Consider the following 18768-nt stretch of genomic DNA (forward strand, 5'->3'; position numbering starts at 1 on the left):
TGGTAATTACGCGGCCGGCGCCCGGGTCTCCCTCACACAAGCGTCTTTCATCCCGATCACTCCTGGGCCCCGACCCTCATTACTGCCTCCCGCCTGTTCTTTTGCCTGGGTCGCGGGTAGGACCCACCATCCTGTGGGCGGGGCACTGCGGAGAGGACAGAGGGGGCGGTGTGAGAGTGAGTAGGCCACACCCCCATCTCCGTGGTGACGCCACCGAGTGGAGAGGCGGGGCATCCAGCCGGGGGACCATTGTAGGGGTTTCAGGAGGTGGGCACCCCCACCCCGGAGGCCCTCAAGGGTGGGGCCATTTGTGAATACGCCTACCGGGTCCTTCCGGCCTAATCCCCCATCCCCGCCCGGCAGGCGGCAAGCACCGCGTTCCCGGCCACAAATAGCAGCCTCGCCCCCGCCCGTGGCTATTTTGAGCCTCCTCCTCTCCGGCCACACAACCCTCCGGCGCTCGGGCTGAGGCGTGGGGGGAGACAGGGACCCCCTCCCACGCTGGACAAGAGGCCGGCAGCTGGACTGCCTGGCGGGACCCGGGTCAGGGTGATAGGCCGCAGCGCCCCCTAGTGTCTGCGGGGTGTATGTGACGCAGAGGCTGCGGCCGGGATGAAGGTGATCCCAGCCCCGTGAGAGCACCCCACCGGAGACACAATGTTCTGGTTACAGTTGAGTCAGAGGGACATGCAGACACAGGTTACCACAGAAACAGGTACGGAGACAGGTTACACATCTGTGATACAAGTACACAATCTCCACACAATGCCCGATGCAGGTGCACCTAGTGACAGGTATCCACAGGTATGGGTCCACACCATGGTGGGAAACCAGGACAGATGTGGGTACCCATGCAGTGCGTACTCAGCAACACTATCATAGTAAACACTTAATAACTGTGTGCTGGTGGAATGGGTGAATGAACAGAGCATTTCCCAAAATTAGAAACCAGGACAACTTGGAACACAGAAGGTGGGTCAGGGTGGGCTGGGGGAGGGGGACAGAGGGTGATCAGGGTTCGGTGACTGCAGGGAACCCTTGGCCTGGGCTGGGGCAAGTAGCCTAGCAGCCAACCTGATTTTTCTGGGGAAGCAGATCAGAAAGGGTGGGCGGGAATTGCTCCTGGGCTAGGGAGCCCGGGCCCCAGATCCCCTATGGGCAGCCAGGAGGCAAGGGAGCTTAGTGTTGATACATTTCTCTGCTCCTTTTAATAACCACCCTGTGTGAGTGACTGATACAGCAGAGGGATGCTGAGAATTGTATAGAGGGGCTGTGATGTGGGGGAACAAGATGCAGAGGGGACTGCGGTGAGTCTTAGGTTGGTGCCTGGGAGAGGGCTTCCCAACGACTTTGTCACAGGAGGCATCATCAGTGCCCAGGCATGTCCTTGCTGCATCAGCTAGATTCACCTGAGGGGTCTAGAGTGGGGCTGAAACTTCTCTGGGGTGGTCTTCTCTGAAGACTTTCTACTCAGGGATGAAGCTTGCATCTTTGGCCTGGTAGGAAAGGGTCTGCACTAACTCCTATACCCCGTGGAAGGGTACAGGGCCACAGGAGGCTGCATGAGCAGAGGCCTGGGCAGGAGGCAAGTGTTAGCTACAAGAGGGGCTCTCCAAGTCATGAGGATCCCTGCAAAGATAGTTCTCCTATTAGAGATCTCGGGATGCCTTTAAAAGACAGGAAAAGCGAAGCAAGAGAGGAGCAGAGTGGCGCTGGTTCCCCATGGGTAGTGAGTGGGTCCTGGGTGTACTGGGGCATGGATGCTGGAGCATCTGGTGGAGGGGAAGACAGGGCTGAGCTGCGTGTAGAGGTACAGAGGGTGACTAGAGGACTGGGCCCAGTTGTGGGCTTGGGAGGCCATGTCGGAGACAGCTTGCTAGAGCTGGGATGCACAAAAGTATTTGGCCTGGAAAGTGTTCGCGTGTGGGTGAGGGTTGGAGGGTTGGATGGGAATTAGATATGAGTATAGGTCGGGGTTTGTAGGCAAACTGGGTTGGGTGAAGTTGGGATGTTCCAAAGTTGGGACGTAGGAAGAATTGGGATCGTAGTGAATATTAGGGTGCACATAAATGAGCTTGTCTCAGTGTTGGGGTTTTGGTGGACTTTGCGGCAGATCGTGTGAAGTGATGATGTATTCGAAGCTTTGAGGTCTTGGTTATTTGGGCAAGTATATCAGGACTGTTGTCGGGGTTCAGATGAACTTGGGGTGTCAGAACTGGGCCTTGGTGTCTATGGGAACCTGGGTGAGGTCGATACGTTGGCGATTCACAGTAAAGGTCAGAGTTCCACCAGAGGCTAGAACCTCTGGCAACAGCGGCCACAGGCCCCTTTGTTCTTCGCCGGGGGAGGGCAGGCGGAAGTGGGTCAGCCCCGCCCCGCCGCGCGCCTGTCCGCCCCCTGCTCTCAGGCTGGCGACCGCGGATTTGAGCGTCCCCGCCAATCACCGCGCCCGTCGCCAGCGCGCGAAGGGGGCGTGGCATAGGCAAGCCCGGCCAACAGCTCATGAATATAAGGCGCGGCTACTGCCAGTGGGGCATGGGATTGGCCAGCGCAGCGCAGGGGGCGGCATCTGGGGGCGGAGCCTGGCGGCGGCGTACATAAGGCCAGGCACCCGGCGACCCCCTCACTCGCGCGTTAGGAGGCTCTGGTCGTTTTGCTCCGTCGTCTTCCCGCCTGCGTCAGGGACCTGCCCTACTCAGTGGTGAGGGTCCTGGCGGCACCGGCTCCAAGGGCCCCGGGCGGCGGGCGGCCTGCGGCCGGCCGGATAAGGCAGGGCGGCGGCAGCACGCCCCTGGGCAGGGGTGGTGCCGGGGCGGGCCCAGGGTGGAGTCCGCCCCGCCGGCGGCGTGGGGCAGCGGTAGACCGGGCCGAACTGCGGCCGGGGGGCGTCCCCTAGGTGGCCTAGGTTTGCCCAAAGCGGGGCGCCGCCGCAAAATGGCGGCCGCGAGCGCGAGGCTGCGCCTAGCGAAATGGCGGGAGCACCGAGGGCCCGGATCGAGTGGCGCAGGGCGCGCGCAGAGCGCATGCGCATGGCGGGGGCGGGCCTGGGGGCGGGGCCGATCCCGGCCCCAGCTTACCGGGTTTCCCGTTGGATTTGCCCGAGGGGAAAGCAGTCCCGTCCCCGTGTCCCACCTCCCAGCACCTCAAGTTGGGTTTTGAGTTGCCCAGTTCCGGGCTTGTTTCCGGAGCCAGGTAGAAGAGGTTCTCCCAGCCCAAAAAGGTCCAAGTCAGTTCGGGCCCCACATGCCCACTCCACGTTGGAATCTCCTGGGTCGGAACAACGCCCCAGTTCCCCACGGAAGTTCAGTCCCGGGCCACCCTCACAGGCGCCCTATAGTGGACCAAGCACTTTGCCACTCCGCACCCCAATGGTCCTGTTAGGAATTAGGTACCTGTTTGCAAAGGGGAGAACCAAGGTGCATTCGGCGGGTGATAAAAGAAGCAGATCTCAACTTGTGTTTAGTGTCCAGTCCTAAATGTCTCCTAAGGGCATCATTTGGGGCACATATCTAGGGCTGCACTGAGTAGTACACAGAACCGGGTTTACTCTCGGAGCCCTGGGTGAGGTCGGGCCCCAGATTGATGAAGGAATTAACACTTAAAAATTGAGTTCTGGATGTGGGCTTCCATGATAAATGGCAGAAAGACAACTTTTCATTGTGTCCCCAGTGAGCATATATTATTTTTATAAAGTGAAATAGGAGGGAGGGATGAGCGATAAAGCCCCTGGAGGATCTCAGTGAGAATTTCATCTATTTGCCACAGGCCACCATGGCATCAGATGAAGGCAAGCTTTTCGTTGGAGGGCTGAGTTTTGACACCAATGAGCAGTCGCTGGAGCAGGTCTTCTCAAAATATGGACAGATTTCTGAAGGTGAGACTAGTGCTGTACTGGCAGCAGCTGAGAACTGCTCTTGGGGCGGTTAGGTGCCAACTGCAGATCTCTCTCCCACAGTGGTGGTCGTGAAAGACAGGGAGACCCAGCGGTCACGAGGCTTTGGGTTTGTCACCTTTGAGAACATCGACGATGCCAAGGATGCCATGATGGCCATGAATGGGAAGGTGAGGGGCAGCTGCTCTGGGGATGCAAAGGGTTGCAGGGCAGGGAGGCTCAGAGGCTGACCTGAGCCAACCTCTTGGTCTCCGCAGTCTGTGCTGACCTGAGCCAACCTCTTGGTCTCCGCAGTCTGTGCTGACCTGAGCCAACCTCTTGGTCTCCACAGTCTGTGGATGGGCGACAGATCCGAGTTGACCAGGCTGGCAAGTCGTCTGATAACCGATCCCGTGGGTACCGAGGTGGCTCTGCTGGGGGCCGGGGATTCTTCCGTGGGGGCCGAGGCCGGGGCCGTGGGTTCTCCAGAGGTGAGTGCCACACTTACGGCCTGAGGTCCTTGAGACCATGGTGGGAGCACTGCTGGAAGGAGCTGGCACTCACTTGTTCTTCCTGTCTGTAGGAGGAGGGGACCGAGGCTATGGGGGGAGCCGGTTCGAGTCCAGGAGTGGGGGCTATGGGGGCTCCAGAGACTACTACAGCAGGTGAGGGCATGGTCCTGCCTGGGTGTGTGGCAGGCTTCTTTTGGAACGTTGACACAGGGTTGGGGTAAGTAGACTAAGGTGCCCTCCAGCACCCACACATATCCTTCCTACAGCCGGAGTCAGGGTGGTGGCTATGGTGACCGGAGCTCTGGAGGGTCATATAGAGACAGCTACGACAGTTATGGTAAGTCACGCTCTGAGGGCCTTTGGTGGGAGCTCAGCAAGCCTTGGCACCCTCTGTGAGCGACGCTCAGACCTTGTCATTGTGCTTGCCTATAAAGGATGAGATTGCCCTCTCAGGTCTCCATGCCAGCAGCCATTTCTACGACAAAACATAAAAGCTAGACCAGACTGACCAAGAAGGAAAGGGAGACGAGGGGCCTGCCAAGCAGGCAGCATAAGTGCATGTGCGGCCGCCCAGCCCCGCCGCCCTTGGCTGTGGGGGGGGTTGGTTGCTCCTGAGGCTGCAGGGCCGAGCCCTCCAGGTCTGGACCCGGGAGTGGAATGCTGCCTCTTGTTGCGTGCTTCAGTGCTTTTACACTGTACCTGCTTCTTGTTCTCAGCTACACACAACGAGTAAAAATCCTTCCTGCTCAAGATCGTCCTTCCAATGGCTGTATATTTAAAGATTTTGGGAGCTTCGCTGAATCGTTAATGTGTAGTGAACACACCTCCTTGTACCCACTTTTGTAGTCTTATCAGTTCTGATCTTGTCAAACACAGCCTGACTGCTTCTGACCCCCCAGATGGCTTCATTACTAGACTACTTTTTAAGGAAGCGCTGTCCGTTTTTAAGGGTTTTAAAAACGTTTTGAAAAGCACTTCAGATTTTACTTTTTTGTTTTTACCATGAGCCATGAGTTTTTTAGAAAATCATTGGGGGTTGTGTGGGTTTTTTTGGTTTTGGTTGTGTTGTCTTTTTTTACTTCCCTTTTTAGTGGGGTTGGCCTGGTGAAGTTGGGTCCCCCGATTTAAGTCTCTTTGGGTGGACTCAGTCCGCTCTTTATTGGAAGCTGAGCGAGCCATGGCTTTTTCCAACTTCATGTACTGTTTCTGAGTATAGCATGGTAGGACCTGCCTTGGGTGGCAGCAGAGGTGCCTGGCCACCTGGGCCCCACCTGTACAGCCCATCTGCTGTGTATGACTTACAGTAGACTTGGAGATGTCCCCAAGAGGTTCTTGAAAATGTTTATTTATATTGTCCTTTTTTACTGGAAGACATGCATATCCCATTGATGTTGTATTTGAAGTGGTTAAGGAATTCTTGTACACAGTTTTTTTGGCTTTACGAAGCCGATTAAAAGACCGTCTGAAATGAACCTTGCTCTGACAATTTCCCTTTCATTGCTCAACACACTCCTGCTTCGAGCTCTTGGCACTCAGACCTCAGCAGAGAGGGCAATTTGAGAAGCAGGTCTTCGAGTCCTGCCTGAGACCCATGGAGAGCTAGACCAGGAAGGCACAGTTAGCTGACGCTGGCGGGCCCCTATGACAGCCGACTGCCACCAGTCCTGGTTAGGTGAGCAGGTGGCTGACGGGAGTGGGTAGGTTGGACTTTGAGGCAGCCCTGGGAGGCTTCTGGCAGTGACAGCCGGAAGGCTCGATGGGGCGGGCACCTGACGACCCCACTACCATAGCTTAGAAGCAGGCCAGAGAGCAGACGGCAAGCAGTGTCCCTGGGCGACTGCAGACTGACTGCTCATTAGCTAGCTCTGCTGTTGCTTCACAAGTTCTGAGAGTTCTCCGCTAGCCTATGGAAGCTGCAGCCCCTCGGAGGACAGAAGTGTTGTGCGCCCAACAGAAACCTCTGAGACGCAAGCTGCTCCCTTGGCTAGCTCATATGTGGAAATAGCCCTGTAATTCGAGGTAACTCCTTTTGCTCGTGTCCACATCCCTCCTCTTGTCAAGAGCTCATTTGAAAGTAAAATTATGTGCCTGGGGAATGTTTCTTTGACTGTTTTTTGCTTTCTCGTTTTCTTTCTTTTTCTAATCAAGCTAGAACTAAAGTCAGACCCCGGCCATTGAGCCCTTCCCCGCCTGCAGCCAGGCGAACAGTCCAGGAAGTTGCACCTCACGAGTAGGTTTGATCCTTAGCAGGATTGGAGAGCACTGAACATCCTGCCTTCAGATTTTTTTGTTCGTCAGTTGACAGTCTTTTCCAGACCTCCTTAAGTCACACTCCTCTAACTGTAGCTCTGATGTCTGCCTGTTGCCTCCATGAATTTTTTTTTTTTTCCCAGAGCCCTCACCATTCTCTAAGCAACTCCAACCTGTGCGTAGTAGCTGGCTCTGCTTAGGGATGGAACGCTGCCTGGCCAAGGCTCAGGCTTGCCCTGGTCACACCAGCCCGTGACGGGGCCTCTGCCAGGATGGCCCGATGACTAGCTTGAAACCCTCCTAGGAGCTATAGATGGTTTAGGGGGAGGTGGGGTGGGACAGTTGTGAGCATGTCCAAAACCCTGGGGGTAACACTCCTTTGCTTTGGCAGGTTGAAGGGAAGCCAGTGCAACTCGGAAGGGTGGCCCAATAGCAGCAGTGACTTGGGGTCCTGTCCCAAGAGGGACTTCACCTGAGAACAGGAGTCAGAGGTGCAGCTCCCTGTTCTTGAAGCCTGTCACCTGTAAGTGTTTTTGTGGGGGATGACACATGGCAGTGCCTGGTCTTTCCTGTGGGTGTTCTCTGGTTTCCGGTCCCACTCACAGTGTGGGTGGGGGCAGCTTTCTGTGTGTGCCTCCTGCTGAAACCAGCTCTAGTTCTCCCTTCACCCTTTTTTCATTTTTCCAGCAGGTGCTTTATTGGCAAGGTTGGAGTGAGTGCAGGGCTTCAAGTCACTCCGGGAAGACAGGTGTTTGGCAACTTGCACGTGGCCAGTCCTCACCTGCAACAATTTGAGAGGATGTGGAAGTCAGATTTGAATAAAGGACTGGTGTGTCTACCCAGAAATCTGAGTCTGGTTTGGGGTGTGGCTGAGGAGGAGGGTGGGTGGGGAGGATGTGGGGGTCCTCTAGAGAAAGCCTCTTCTGGCTTAGATGCAGGGCACTAGCTGGATCCAAACCAGACAAACTGGCCAGTTACTTGTCTTCTTGGGGTTGGTCTGGCGGCACACAGCCTGAAAGAGGAGGTGGTGGTCCCTGGGCCCCCTGATCAGAGATGTGCACCTGTCTCAGGGCCCCGGTGAAGGTATTGGCACAGAATGACCTTGGGCACCTTCATCTGTGCTGCCCACAGGGTCAAGCTTGCTTCCTAAGCTGGAGACTTCCTGCTCTGGTTTGAGGTGCAGAAAGTTGGGATTGGACCCTGATTCAGAGGCCTTGGGCCTGTCTGCTCAACTAGCAGGGTGGGGAGGATGGTGGCAGCAGACCCAGGGTTGGGTCAGTGCAGTGTGCTCAGGATGGCTGAGGTGCTCACCACCACAGCCAAGGGTGATTTCCAGGCTAGAACAGGCGCAGAAGCATGAGAGCTGGGTGGGGACTGGAACAGCAAGAGTTTCTAGGGTCCCATGGGAGAGGCCCCAAGTGGACAGTGCTGAACTTGGCATGGTGTTTTACCCCTCTGTGTGATTGGGAACCTTTTTCTTGGGAGGGCGCCAGCTCCCCTGTGGCCCATAACCCTCTCTCTGGGCACCCAGCATTTTTTGGTCCCCTGGATGGCTGTAGCTATTGATTGCTCTCTGGGCCAGAAAGGACAGTCTGCTGTGGTGCGCGAGACCTAACTGCGTGAACAGCTGGTGGGGCGCAAAGCACTGTGGGAATCGCCCAGGACAGTGCGAGGGGAAGCCAGGTAGGCGGTCAGTGGGCGGGGCATTTCAAAGGATCAAGCCCCGCCCCCGTAGGTGATTGGTTGGCCCCGCCCCATGCCAGTGAGTGATGGGCTTGCGGGGGCGGGGCATGGCCACCGCTTCCGCAGGGCGATGGGGCTGTGTGTGCTGCTGTCGCTGCTCCTGTCGACGTTGCTGCTGTCACCGCTGCTCTGCGGAGGCCAGGAGGCTACTTCCTCGTTGCCGCACCCTGCGCAGGCTACGCTCTCGCCACGGCAAGTTGTGATGAACGGGAGCCAGTCAGGCGCGTCACACAACCACACACACCCGTTGATGCCGGGCTCCCCGGGCTCGCCGCTGTTGCGCTCTTTCTACGTGCTTACTGGCTTCATTAGCCTGGCAGCGCTCTACTTCCTCATCCGGGCCATTAGGTAAGTCAGACCCTGCCGCCTCCCTGGCACGCCAAATCAGCGTGCGCCTCGCGCCTCACGTGCTTTGGCAGGAGCGTCCCACACCTCCGGAGTGGGTGTGAACGGCGCCTATCGGCAGGGGTCCGGGTGGGTGGTAGTCAGTCATGTGGTGCCTTGGTGCCTTGGTGCCTGGTAACGCTGGGGCTCCGATGTGGGTTTCTCGGTCACAGCAACTCAGGCTGGACATTATGGATGGGGGAGGGCGTGCGCCCGCTATATGTCTCTGCAGTTCCTGTGCCAGGCAACGCCCACCAGCCCAACCTGGGCCTGCAGTCGCCATCTGCCGCACCCTCCCCTTTAAGTTCCCCAGCCTAGAGAGTGGAGAGGAAGGGTCTGCTGGGCAGGGCCCGCCAGAACCAAGTCTTCATTCTCCGGCTCAGCGCCGGGGCTGGCCATAATCAGTTTCTTGGTTCCACTGATATTCCCCCAAGAGAGTTGAACACTCTTTTACCTTCCCCCGTGGTCCAACTGCCCTGTGAAGTTCTGGTTCAGTCCCCTGGCTTCCCTGTTTCACTTCTTGCCCGGGTCTGACCTCCAGAAGGCCTTCGTCACATAGAGCTGACCACGTTGTTCATATGTTTTAAAGGCCCTTTTTATTTTATTTTAATTTTTATATTTTTTCAGATAGAGTGGGAGAGAGAGAGAGAGAGAGAGAGAGAGAGAGAGAGAAACATCGATGTGAAAGGGACACATCGAGTAGTTGCCACCCGCACGACCCAACCAGGGCCCGGGACAAACTGCAACCGAGGTAACCGCCCTTAGCGGGAACCGAACCCGGGCCTCTCTCTACCGCTGATCCAAACCTGCCAGGGCTAAAGGCCCTTTTTGTCCCCCACTGACACTCCTGTGGGTACACAGTGCTCTTGTTCCCTTTGAATACTTGGTCTTGCTGCTTCAGCTGCAGAAGCCCCCCACCCCCCTCCTTTCCCAGGTGGCCTGGTGGTGGGCAGGGGCAGGATTTTGGCCTGAGAAAGGTAGTCTTCAGTTCAGTGTCTCAGTTACACCCTCACCGCTGTCTGAAACTCCCTTTTCTCATCAGTAGAGTGGGATAACAGCATTCCCCTGGAAGGGCCCTGGCCATGTTGCCAGGGGAGGCAGCAACCAATCACAGTGACTTAGGAGGCAAAAGAAACACAATTAGACCAGTAAGCTTCACAGCAAAGCTTTGGGGGTTAGGCAGAGGAGGTGGAGAGCAGAGACAACAGAGAATCATGGGGGAAGGCAGGAAGCGGGATTGGGTGTCATCCGCTCCTGGAGGTGACCTAAGATAGCCACTGATCGTGACTGGGACTGCTTCCAGGTTGAAGAAACCCCAGTGGAGAAGCTACGGCCTCCTGGCCAACACTGAGGACCCCACTGAGATGGCCTCGCTGGACAGTGATGAGGAAACCGTCTTTGAGACCAGGAATCTGAGATGGTATCAAAGTCCTCTCCCACCTCTAGAAGCTCTGGGTGGGTGGGTAGAGCAGGGCTGGAGAGTTAGGAAGACCACTGATTCTTGAGGTCATCCACATGCTGCCAGGCTGTGTGGCCTTGGGCAAGACATGTGCCCCTCCCAGCCTCAGTTTCCCATTTATTTCAGATGAGAAGGGGGCCTGCAGTCTTGAGTCAGTGTTGTGGGCCAACCCTGAAGGCCAAGATCAATGTCAGAGATAGAGAATTAACTGCAGAGGGGATGGTTGGGTGGTCTTTCCATGGCCATAGCCCCAGGAAGAGCATAGCAGGCAAAGTGAATGGCAGGAAGGAAAGAAGGCAAGACTAAGGACCCAGGGGCTGCTGCGTGCAGAGCTGGGACTGGGCTTGAGCAGGAAGTGATGTCTATTCAGCCCAGCTTGTTGGGGGCACAGGTGGGGAGGCCAGGAGACCAGGGGGTGGTTCTGGCTTTCCAAGCCTCCCAGGGGAGGCATTGCTATGATGTGATAGTCCTTTTGGTCTCCTCCACCTCTTCTAGCTAGGGGACCCCTTCTCCCCACAAGGTGTGAAGTTGGGCAGGGCCTGGCAAGGCTGGGGGAGGTGGACCCCAGTGGACCTGGGGGCAGGGGCTAAACAGGTGAGAAGGCTCCTGGTCACTTGGAAGGTGAGCCTCAGGCACAGTTAGGGGGAGTGGATCAGGGTAGGCCCATTGCTCCACATCTCTCACCCCACCCCTCATCTTTCAGATATTCAGGTCAGGTCGGGGAGACAGTGTTCCCAACAGCCCTGGGGGAAGGACAAGAGACAGGGCCCACTCCCAGTGCCTACACACCCGCCAATTCTCCTGCTGGCCTGAGGGCTCAAGTGGGACCTGCCCAGCCTGCCTGAAGTCACCTCAGCCCTCCACCACCACAGGACTACACGGGATGCCAGGTGCAAACCAGAGGGGCCCCCGGCAGCCCCATCCAGGATTCTGAGACCCTCTGGTTGGACTGTGATTTGTGCTGCTGACCTTCCCTGTGGGGACACTGCTGAGGTCTGGCAGGCAGGTGGGCTGAGGGTCCTGTCTGGGATTGCCTTCCCCACTGGCCTGGGGACAATAAAGGCAGCAGTGGTTCTATAGTTGGCACCCAACTCTACACTGGGCCAGACCTGGCATCCTGGCTCACAGACAGGGTGGATGGCAAACAGGGCTTGTTCCGGGCCTCGTTTTTCTTATCTGTGATCACGCTGGGCTTCTTTGGCTTTGTCCCCAGCTGTCCAGAGGGCCCAGGAAGTTCCTTGGGGTAGATGGTGATGGGAGGACCTGCCAGTCATTGCCTCTGGGCCTAGAGAAATCTATTCATCCATCAAAGGCACTATATAGGGGCTCCCTGTTTTGTGCTGCCTTCAGCCTGGGACCTCACAAGGGCCATGTATTCTGGGATCCTTGCTTCACTCTATTCACACCACCAGCACCTTTGGGACTGTAATGTAGAGGGACTGGATCTTCCTGCAGCCTCAGGACCCCTTTGCCCACCATGCCCCTCCCCTGTCAGACTCCCATGGAATTATCGATAAACCTACCCCAGTACCTGACCTCATTCCCTGTGAAGGGCTTGATGGGTTCCTCTTTGGGCTTTGTTTTTCCTTCAAGGTGCTGTGTCTGGGCAGGGTCCAGCTCTGTCACCCCTGTCTTTTGCAGTTCCCAACCATCTCAGGTCTCCCCCCAGGCCATTGGACAGAGCCACCATGACCATGTTGTTATGATGAGCAGCCACTAGGTGGTAGCCTTGTGCTGTCCAGCGTCTGTCCTGCTGGCTTGCCAGGCCCAGGTGTGGCCTGAGCCCAGCCAGTTGTACAGATGGGGAAATAGGTCTAGGTGGAGGCCCTTTTTTTCACGCCTCTTGCTGAGCCTCACCTTGTCCCATGTCCACTGTGGGATGGGCCAACCTGTCTCCTGAGCCTGCCCATCTCAGCCCCACTGACCCTCCTTGCTGGGGCTGAGCCTGGGTCCCTGCCTGTTGCAAGGTGCGGAGGAGCCATCTCTGCCACAGTCAGCTAGCTCATCACTCCTATCTCCATCTCTGGTCTTCTGAGCTGGTCCCTAGGCTGCTTACCTGGGCGTCTGTCTGTGCCCCAACTCTGCTCAATGCTCACACTTGCACTTCCCTCTCCAGTGCCCAGCTGCTACCTCCAAAAAGTCCTTCCTCCTGACTGCTCCCTGCCTGGATTCCCTACCATTCTTTGAGAGGGTCTTGCACTGAGGGACCAGCAAATCCTCCAGGGAAGTTTGAGGAAGTGAGGCCAGAGTCCCCTGGAGGCCCCAGATACTACACCCTCTGCCTCAGGCTCTAGCTGTTCCCTCCCTATGTGCTCCCTCCCTTCTCCACATATCTCTGCATTTCTGTTTTCTCTATTTCTGAACCCCTGCCTGCTTCCCTGTTTGTGTCTTTCCATCTTTCACTTAGTCTCCCTCCGTTTCTGTCTGTCTCCCTCTGCTCTCCATCTCTCTCTCCCTGTCTAACCCACTGGGACATGCTTTTAACAGGTGCAGAGACACCGTGTGGGTTCCCCCACCCTGTGATCTGGGCCCCTCTCCCACAGCTCTGAGTAATTTCTTGAGCTTCAAAAGGCGTGTTAATTACTCTGATGAGGTCAGGAGAGACTCTATATCTGCTATCCTGAGCTGGGAACACACTGCATACCCTCTACCCTGGCTGCCTTCTGCCCACCCCCATGGGGTGGGGAGGGGTGCCCCTTACTTCCAGGTCACTGTACCTGTCAGCCTCACTACATTCCCTGCATTAGTGACAAGTAATTGGCAGCCCCCTCCAAGGTTAATGCAATATAAGCAGAAAGTTTTCAGTGGTTAAAAGCCGGGAGAGGAGCCTGTCAGCATGAGATGAAAGGCCCAGGTCCTGGAGGCTTCAGGGCCCGTGTGTACGTGCATGCATATAAGCACAGGAGGGGCTTCCGGCACCATCCTCCATGACTCACACACACAGGCACAGGACACATACAGCACGTGACACATAAGGGATAGACAGCATGCTCTCCCTCCCTGGAGCATGCCCACATCTTTCTCTTCTTCCCCACAGTCATGAACCTCCTAAACTCTAGGACCCCACAAGACTTGCAACCAGGAGGACAATGGGCAATGGCAGCTCATTCTGGGCTAATCCTCTGTCCCCAGGGCCCCCTTTTCTCTGACTTCTCAGTGAGCCAAAGCAGCTCAGCCTAAGTTTATTTTTTTCTATAACATTTCTGGAGAGCCAAAGTAACCCTGTCTAATCTCTCTCCTGTTGCTTTTTCTGCATAGGCCCTTTCTTGTTTCACTGTCCCCAGCTTTATAAACATTCTTAAAAAATTTTTTTTAAGGGATAGACAGAGGACACACGTGCACGTATACTGCCTGCAACAAATCCAGAGTCTGGGCCAGATCAGGGTGCACAACCCATAGCCCAGCACCCTTTAGGCCTTCCCACCACCTCTATCCCCCCTCTATATGCCCACGGGACATGCAGCAAACCTGTCCCGTCAGCCGTGGGCAGCTGTGGTCTCTTGGTTGACCACTGTGTGGCTTCTCCATCTTGGGAATGGGGTGGGGGGAGCTGGACGCCTCTGGCTCATTAAAGGGGCAGCTTTTGGCTGGCTGCTTCAGGCCAGCAGTGGGTCGTAGTCAAGTTGTCCTCCAGGAGGTGGGGGCTCTTATTTTTTTTTAAATGTGTTTTTATTGAATTTTAGAGAGAGAAGGGGAGAGAAAGAGAGAGAAACATCTGTGTGAGAGAGAAACATTGATCAATTGCTTCTCATATGCATCCTGACTGGGGACTGAACCCACAACCTGGGCATGTACACTGGCTGGGAATTGAACTGGCAACGTTTCAGTGCATGGGACGACAGCCAACTGAGCCACACTGGCCAGAGCAGGAGATAGGGTTTCTTCTGCTGGCTCTGATGTGGGCTCCCTCGAACATGGCCCCAGCACCCAGCAGGTCTGCAATTCTCTCACCTAGGATCAGCAGGTGAGGCAGCTGTGCCGTCCTGGTGTTCCCAGGACCCCAGTCCTCTCTGATCCCCCATCCTCTCTGGTGGTTCAGCACCCCTCATTCTCCTTGGAGGAGCCTGAGTCCTCCCTGCCCCCACCTCTATGATGTCCTGGTCCTGAGCAAGTGTGGCTGTACAGATGCACCCAGAGCTGTGCTATGTAGTACAGTAGCCACATTGACTGTTTACATTTACACTCAAAGTAAGAAATTAAAATTCCTGCTCATCATACTGGCCACATTCCATGTGCCATGTAGCAATGGGGAGCTGGTGGCACTTGCATGGGACAATGAAGATCTGGACCATTTCTGTCCTCAAAAGAAGTCTAGCCCCAGACTTGCAGATGGTCGCCATGGAAGATGGGTCTCTGTCCAGGCCTGGGGCTGGGAGGATGGGAAGGAAGGAGGGAGGAGGAAACTAGTAGGGGTATGGGGCCTGTTCAGTCACAGGCCTTGCAGTTGCAGAAATCTTAGGTCCAGGCTAAGATTTCAAGGGCCTGGCTGGACACAGGTATGGGAACTTAATTTATCAGCAAGAGAAAGGGATATTTTTATTTTATTTTTAAAAAAATATTTTTATTAGCCCTGGCTGGTTTACTCAGTGGTTAGAGTGTCGGCCTGTGGTCCGGAGAGACCAGGGTTTGGTTCCTGCTAAGGGCACGTACCTCGGTTGCAGTTTGTCCCCGGCCCTGGTTGGTTGTGCGGGTGGCAGCCACTCGATGTGTCACTTCACGTCGATGTTTCTCTCTCTCTCCCTTCCTCTCTCTCCCTCCCGCTCTATCTGTACAAAAAATGGAAAAATATCCTCGGGTGAGGATAAAAAATAAAAAAAAAAAAAAAAAAAAAAAAAAATATTTTTATTAGCCCTGGCTGGTTTACTCAGTGGTTAGAGTGTCGGCCTGTGGTCCGGAGAGACCAGGGTTTGGTTCCTGCTAAGGGCATGTACCTTGGTTGCAGTTTGTCCCTGGCCCTGGTTGGGTCGTGCGGGTGGTAGCCACTCGATGTGTCCCTTTCATGTCGATGTTTCTCTCTCTCTTCCCCTTTCTCCCTCCCGCTCTGTCTGAATAGAAAATGGAAAAATGCCCTCGAGTGAGGATTAAAATATATATATAAATATATATACATATATTTTATTGATTTCAAAGGAAGGGAGAGAGAGAGAAACATTGATGAGGATGAGAGAAACACTGATAGGCTGCCTCATCCATGCTTCTACTGGCAATTGAGCCTGGAAAGCCAGGCATGTGCCCTGACGGGGAATCCAACCGGTGACCTGGTACATGGGACGACGCTCAGCCAACCGAGCCACACCAACTGGGTGATACATTTTTATTTTCAGTGACACAAGCCAGCACCCCCACAGCCTGGGGGAATTCTTGACCCCTTCACCCCAGGTGTGGGCTGGGCTGGTACAGATGCCCTGGCCCTGTTCTGACCAGGGTAAGTGGATTGCCAGGCTTGCTGAGGCCCCCACCCTTCTCTGTCAGAAATCTGCCTGCCTGAGCTGAGGCATCTGAAAACCACTGGAGCCAGAGCAGGCTGTGGATTTGGTCTAATTTATTCTGTAATGAGATATTTATTCCCGCATATTTTTAGCCTTCTTTATGGTGTGGCTTTTGAAGGCTGAGGGATGCAGGACATTGATCCCCGCCCTGGGGACTTGTCCTATGGATGGGATGGCAGGTGATGGGTACTGGGTACTGGGTTGTGGGTAAAGGGTCAGTGGGTGCTGGACTGGGTAAGTGGGTGGTGAATGATGGGTCAAGGGGCAAGTGGGTGCTGAACTCAGGCTAGGGGCCAGATCCGAGTCTGGCTGGGACAAGATCCTCTGAGTCTGGGGCACACCTGTGAGCCCAAGAATATAGACCCAGGTGGATGGGGATAGATCTTCGTCAAAGACTCTTTTCTGGGGCTGACAGAGGACCCTGGATGACCCTGACTCTGACTGAGCATTAAACCCAAAACTTAAACCCTGCTCCCATAGTAGGCCTGAAGTCTCACTTGACTTTAGAGGAAGCATATACTAGAATAATCCCTGATCCCAGCTGATCCCCTTGACTGTTGAGGCTTGAGTCTGGGGTAGCACCCAGCCCTGGGAGGGAACAGGGCCTTGTTCACATCCATAGCTGGCCCCAGCTGGGCAGCTGTTCCTGCGTTTCCATTCCTGCCTTGCCCGGAGCCAGGCTTCAGAGCTGCCCAGACCTCCCCTCCCTGGGCCCCTCCAGGTGCAGAAATATTGAATGGGGGACACATGCCTTTGTTCTTGTCCTTGCTTCAGTTTTGACCTTGAGAGAGGCAAGTACAGAAGAAAAGAGCTTCAGCTCAAATCCTGTCTGAGGAGGAAGAGGTTGCTCTCACCTCGGTGGCTCCTGCATGCAAATGAGCTGAGCCAGCTCTGGCCTTTTCTGAGTAGGTCCCCTCTCCTTGGGGTACCCTGCCCATTCCTCTGTGCAGGTCCAATCTTTCTGGGTCTGAAACAGAAATCATTCATCCCATCTGTGAGGTTCCAAAAAGTAGGAGGGTTCTCCAATAGCAGTGGAGACTTCTGGAAGGGACCCTTTTGCCAGACGATGCTGGGCTGAACCAGGCATACTGGTACTCTGGGCACATGGCAGCACTTTTCTGTGCTTGGGTCCGGCCACCAGGCCTCTGCTTAGGAAGTGGCTGCCACTCTACTTTCCAAAGAGCCAGCCAGCCAGCTGGGCTGAGCTTTTGCTCCAGGGGTGTCCAGAGAGTTTGTCTGAAGGCCCAGGGTACCACTCTTAAGCAGGTTCTTTCCTCCTTAGTCATTGGGCCAGTTCTGGGACAGGCATCTGCAATCGAGTCAGAGGACAGGATCCACAAGCCAGGACAGACTGGGCTGAGTTCCTTAGAGGACAGAGGCCTAAGAACCTTTTCTTGTTGGGGCACAGGGTGGGACAGACTTTGAAAGAGGAACAGAATTTTTTTTTTTTTAATCCTCACCCGAGGACATTTCTTTCCATTTTTTTGTTCAGATAGAGTGGGAGGGAGAGAGAGAGAGAGTGTGAGAGAGAGAGAAACATCAACGTGAAAGGGACACATCAAGTGGCTGCCACCCACATGACCAACCAGGGCCAGGGACGAACTGCAACCAAGCTATGCACCCTTAGCGGGAACTGAACCCAGGTCTCTCTGGACCACAGGCTGACACTCTAACCGCTGAGCCATACCGGCCAGGGTGAGGAACAGATTTTTAATGAGAAGTGAAGGGGAGGTACTCTAGATACAGCCAAGTGAAGACCAGGAAGTGTGGCTGGCAGAGAAGTGGGGGCAAGAAGCTCAGGGGACACGTGGCATATGCCCACAACATAGTGGAGATGTGTGTTTGGGATGGGTCTTGATTGAAGGTTAGTTTGCCCATCTCTTCTCTTGGTCCCTGGGAGGAGCTTCGACTATCTACACGGGGACTTTCCAGTTCAAGAGCTCTTGGTTCTGGACCCTGCAGCAGGCCTGAGTGAGGGAAACAAACCCAGAGAAGTGGAACCTAGTTGGGCACCACTGGTATTTAACATTCAGAACTTGATGACAGCTCAGTCTGGTGAGGGAGATTGTGGTATGAATAAAGACAGATAAGCATAACCAATGGACATAGACAAAAATGCTGGGGGGAGGAAGGCAGGAACAGGAGGAAGTGTCAATGTGAGAAAAAGGAGAAACATCTGTAACAAAAATTAAACAGCAAAAAATAATAATAAAGACAGAACTAGAGGTCAGGCCACCAGAAGTGATCACTCTTGAGTTCATTAGGCTTTTGCTTAAGATAGAGCCTCTGGCCCTGGCCGGTTTGGCTCAGTGGTTAGAGCATCAGCCTGCAGACTAGAGAGTCCTGGGTTCGGTTCTGCTAAGGGCAATGTACCTCGGTTATGGTTTGTCCCTGCCCTGGTTGGGGTTGTGTGACTGGCAACCACTGGATGTGTCGAGACACATCACTGTTTTTCTCTTTCTCTTCCCTGTTCTATCTGAAGATACATGCAAAAAAGTCCTTGGGTGAGGATAAAAATAATAAAATACTTTATTAAAATAAACAAAAAAAGATATACCCTCTGTCCAAACACCCTTCCCATTCTTCTTTCCTTGGTAGACTTCTGCATGGACTTACCTGCTGAAGGTGCCAAGGTAGGACTCCTGTTCCATTTCCCAGATGAAAAAACGGGTCCAAAGAGAAGTGACTGGGGGCAGTATTGGACTTCAGTCAGCCTGACTGCGGAAGTCTCCACCAGGTGGGACTGGAAAGGTGTTGATTTGACCTGGTTTGGGATTTGGGGTCTGGGCAGGGAGCTGACTCAGCCTGGTTTAGGATTTGGTTTTGAACTATGGAGGTGAAATGGGGGTTCGTCATCTCTTCCTCCTGCTCCTTGAACTGCCAGGCTCTGCAGATGGGCATGGTGGCCTGAATGGAGGTGACAGAGAGGAACTCATAGAACCTCAATCAGGGCTTTGTGATGATGGGATCTCTGGGGCAGCACCCTGGGGTCCAAGCAGCCGGACTGAGGACACCTACAGGGAACGTGTCTGGGGCAATTTGTCTGGGGCGGGTTGGGGG

The 18768-nt window shown here is 54.9% G+C and overlaps 2 protein-coding genes across 9 annotated transcripts; both read left to right on the forward strand.

Moving 5' to 3' along the window:
• The first annotated feature begins 2618 nt into the window (after window positions 1-2618).
• Window positions 2619-7489, forward strand: LOC118615249 (cold inducible RNA binding protein). 2 transcript variants are annotated; one of them, XM_036240014.1, is made up of 8 exons: window positions 2619-2701; window positions 3766-3874; window positions 3956-4062; window positions 4224-4362; window positions 4455-4536; window positions 4650-4720; window positions 7025-7156; window positions 7321-7489. In XM_036240014.1, exons 2-7 carry the CDS (start codon window positions 3772-3774, stop codon window positions 7027-7029), a joined length of 507 nt encoding a protein of 168 aa, XP_036095907.1. In that variant the 5' UTR covers window positions 2619-2701; window positions 3766-3771; the 3' UTR covers window positions 7030-7156; window positions 7321-7489. The 2 variants fall into 2 exon arrangements, with proteins under 2 accessions (XP_036095907.1, XP_036095906.1); XM_036240013.1 differs by lacking the exons at window positions 7025-7156; window positions 7321-7489 and adding an exon at window positions 5100-5855.
• A 19-nt stretch (window positions 7490-7508) lies between these two features.
• Window positions 7509-18750, forward strand: FAM174C (family with sequence similarity 174 member C). 7 transcript variants are annotated; one of them, XR_004956411.1, is made up of 5 exons: window positions 7509-8724; window positions 10064-10180; window positions 10923-10930; window positions 11092-11225; window positions 18307-18750. XR_004956411.1 is itself a non-coding variant. In XM_036240016.1 (3 exons), coding segments are annotated over exons 1-3 (453 nt in total). In that variant the 5' UTR covers window positions 7509-8389; the 3' UTR covers window positions 18308-18750. The 7 variants fall into 7 exon arrangements, 2 of the variants coding, with proteins under 2 accessions (XP_036095909.1, XP_036095908.1); XR_004956409.1 differs by adding an exon at window positions 16483-16613 and having other exon boundaries at window positions 7518-8724; window positions 10923-11109; XR_004956410.1 differs by having other exon boundaries at window positions 7518-8724; window positions 10923-11109; window positions 18307-18341; window positions 18593-18750.
• The last annotated feature ends 18 nt before the right edge of the window (window positions 18751-18768 follow it).

Source organism: Molossus molossus, unplaced genomic scaffold (genome assembly GCF_014108415.1).
Source record: "Molossus molossus isolate mMolMol1 unplaced genomic scaffold, mMolMol1.p scaffold_m16_p_4, whole genome shotgun sequence".
NCBI lineage: Eukaryota > Metazoa > Chordata > Mammalia > Chiroptera > Molossidae > Molossus > Molossus molossus.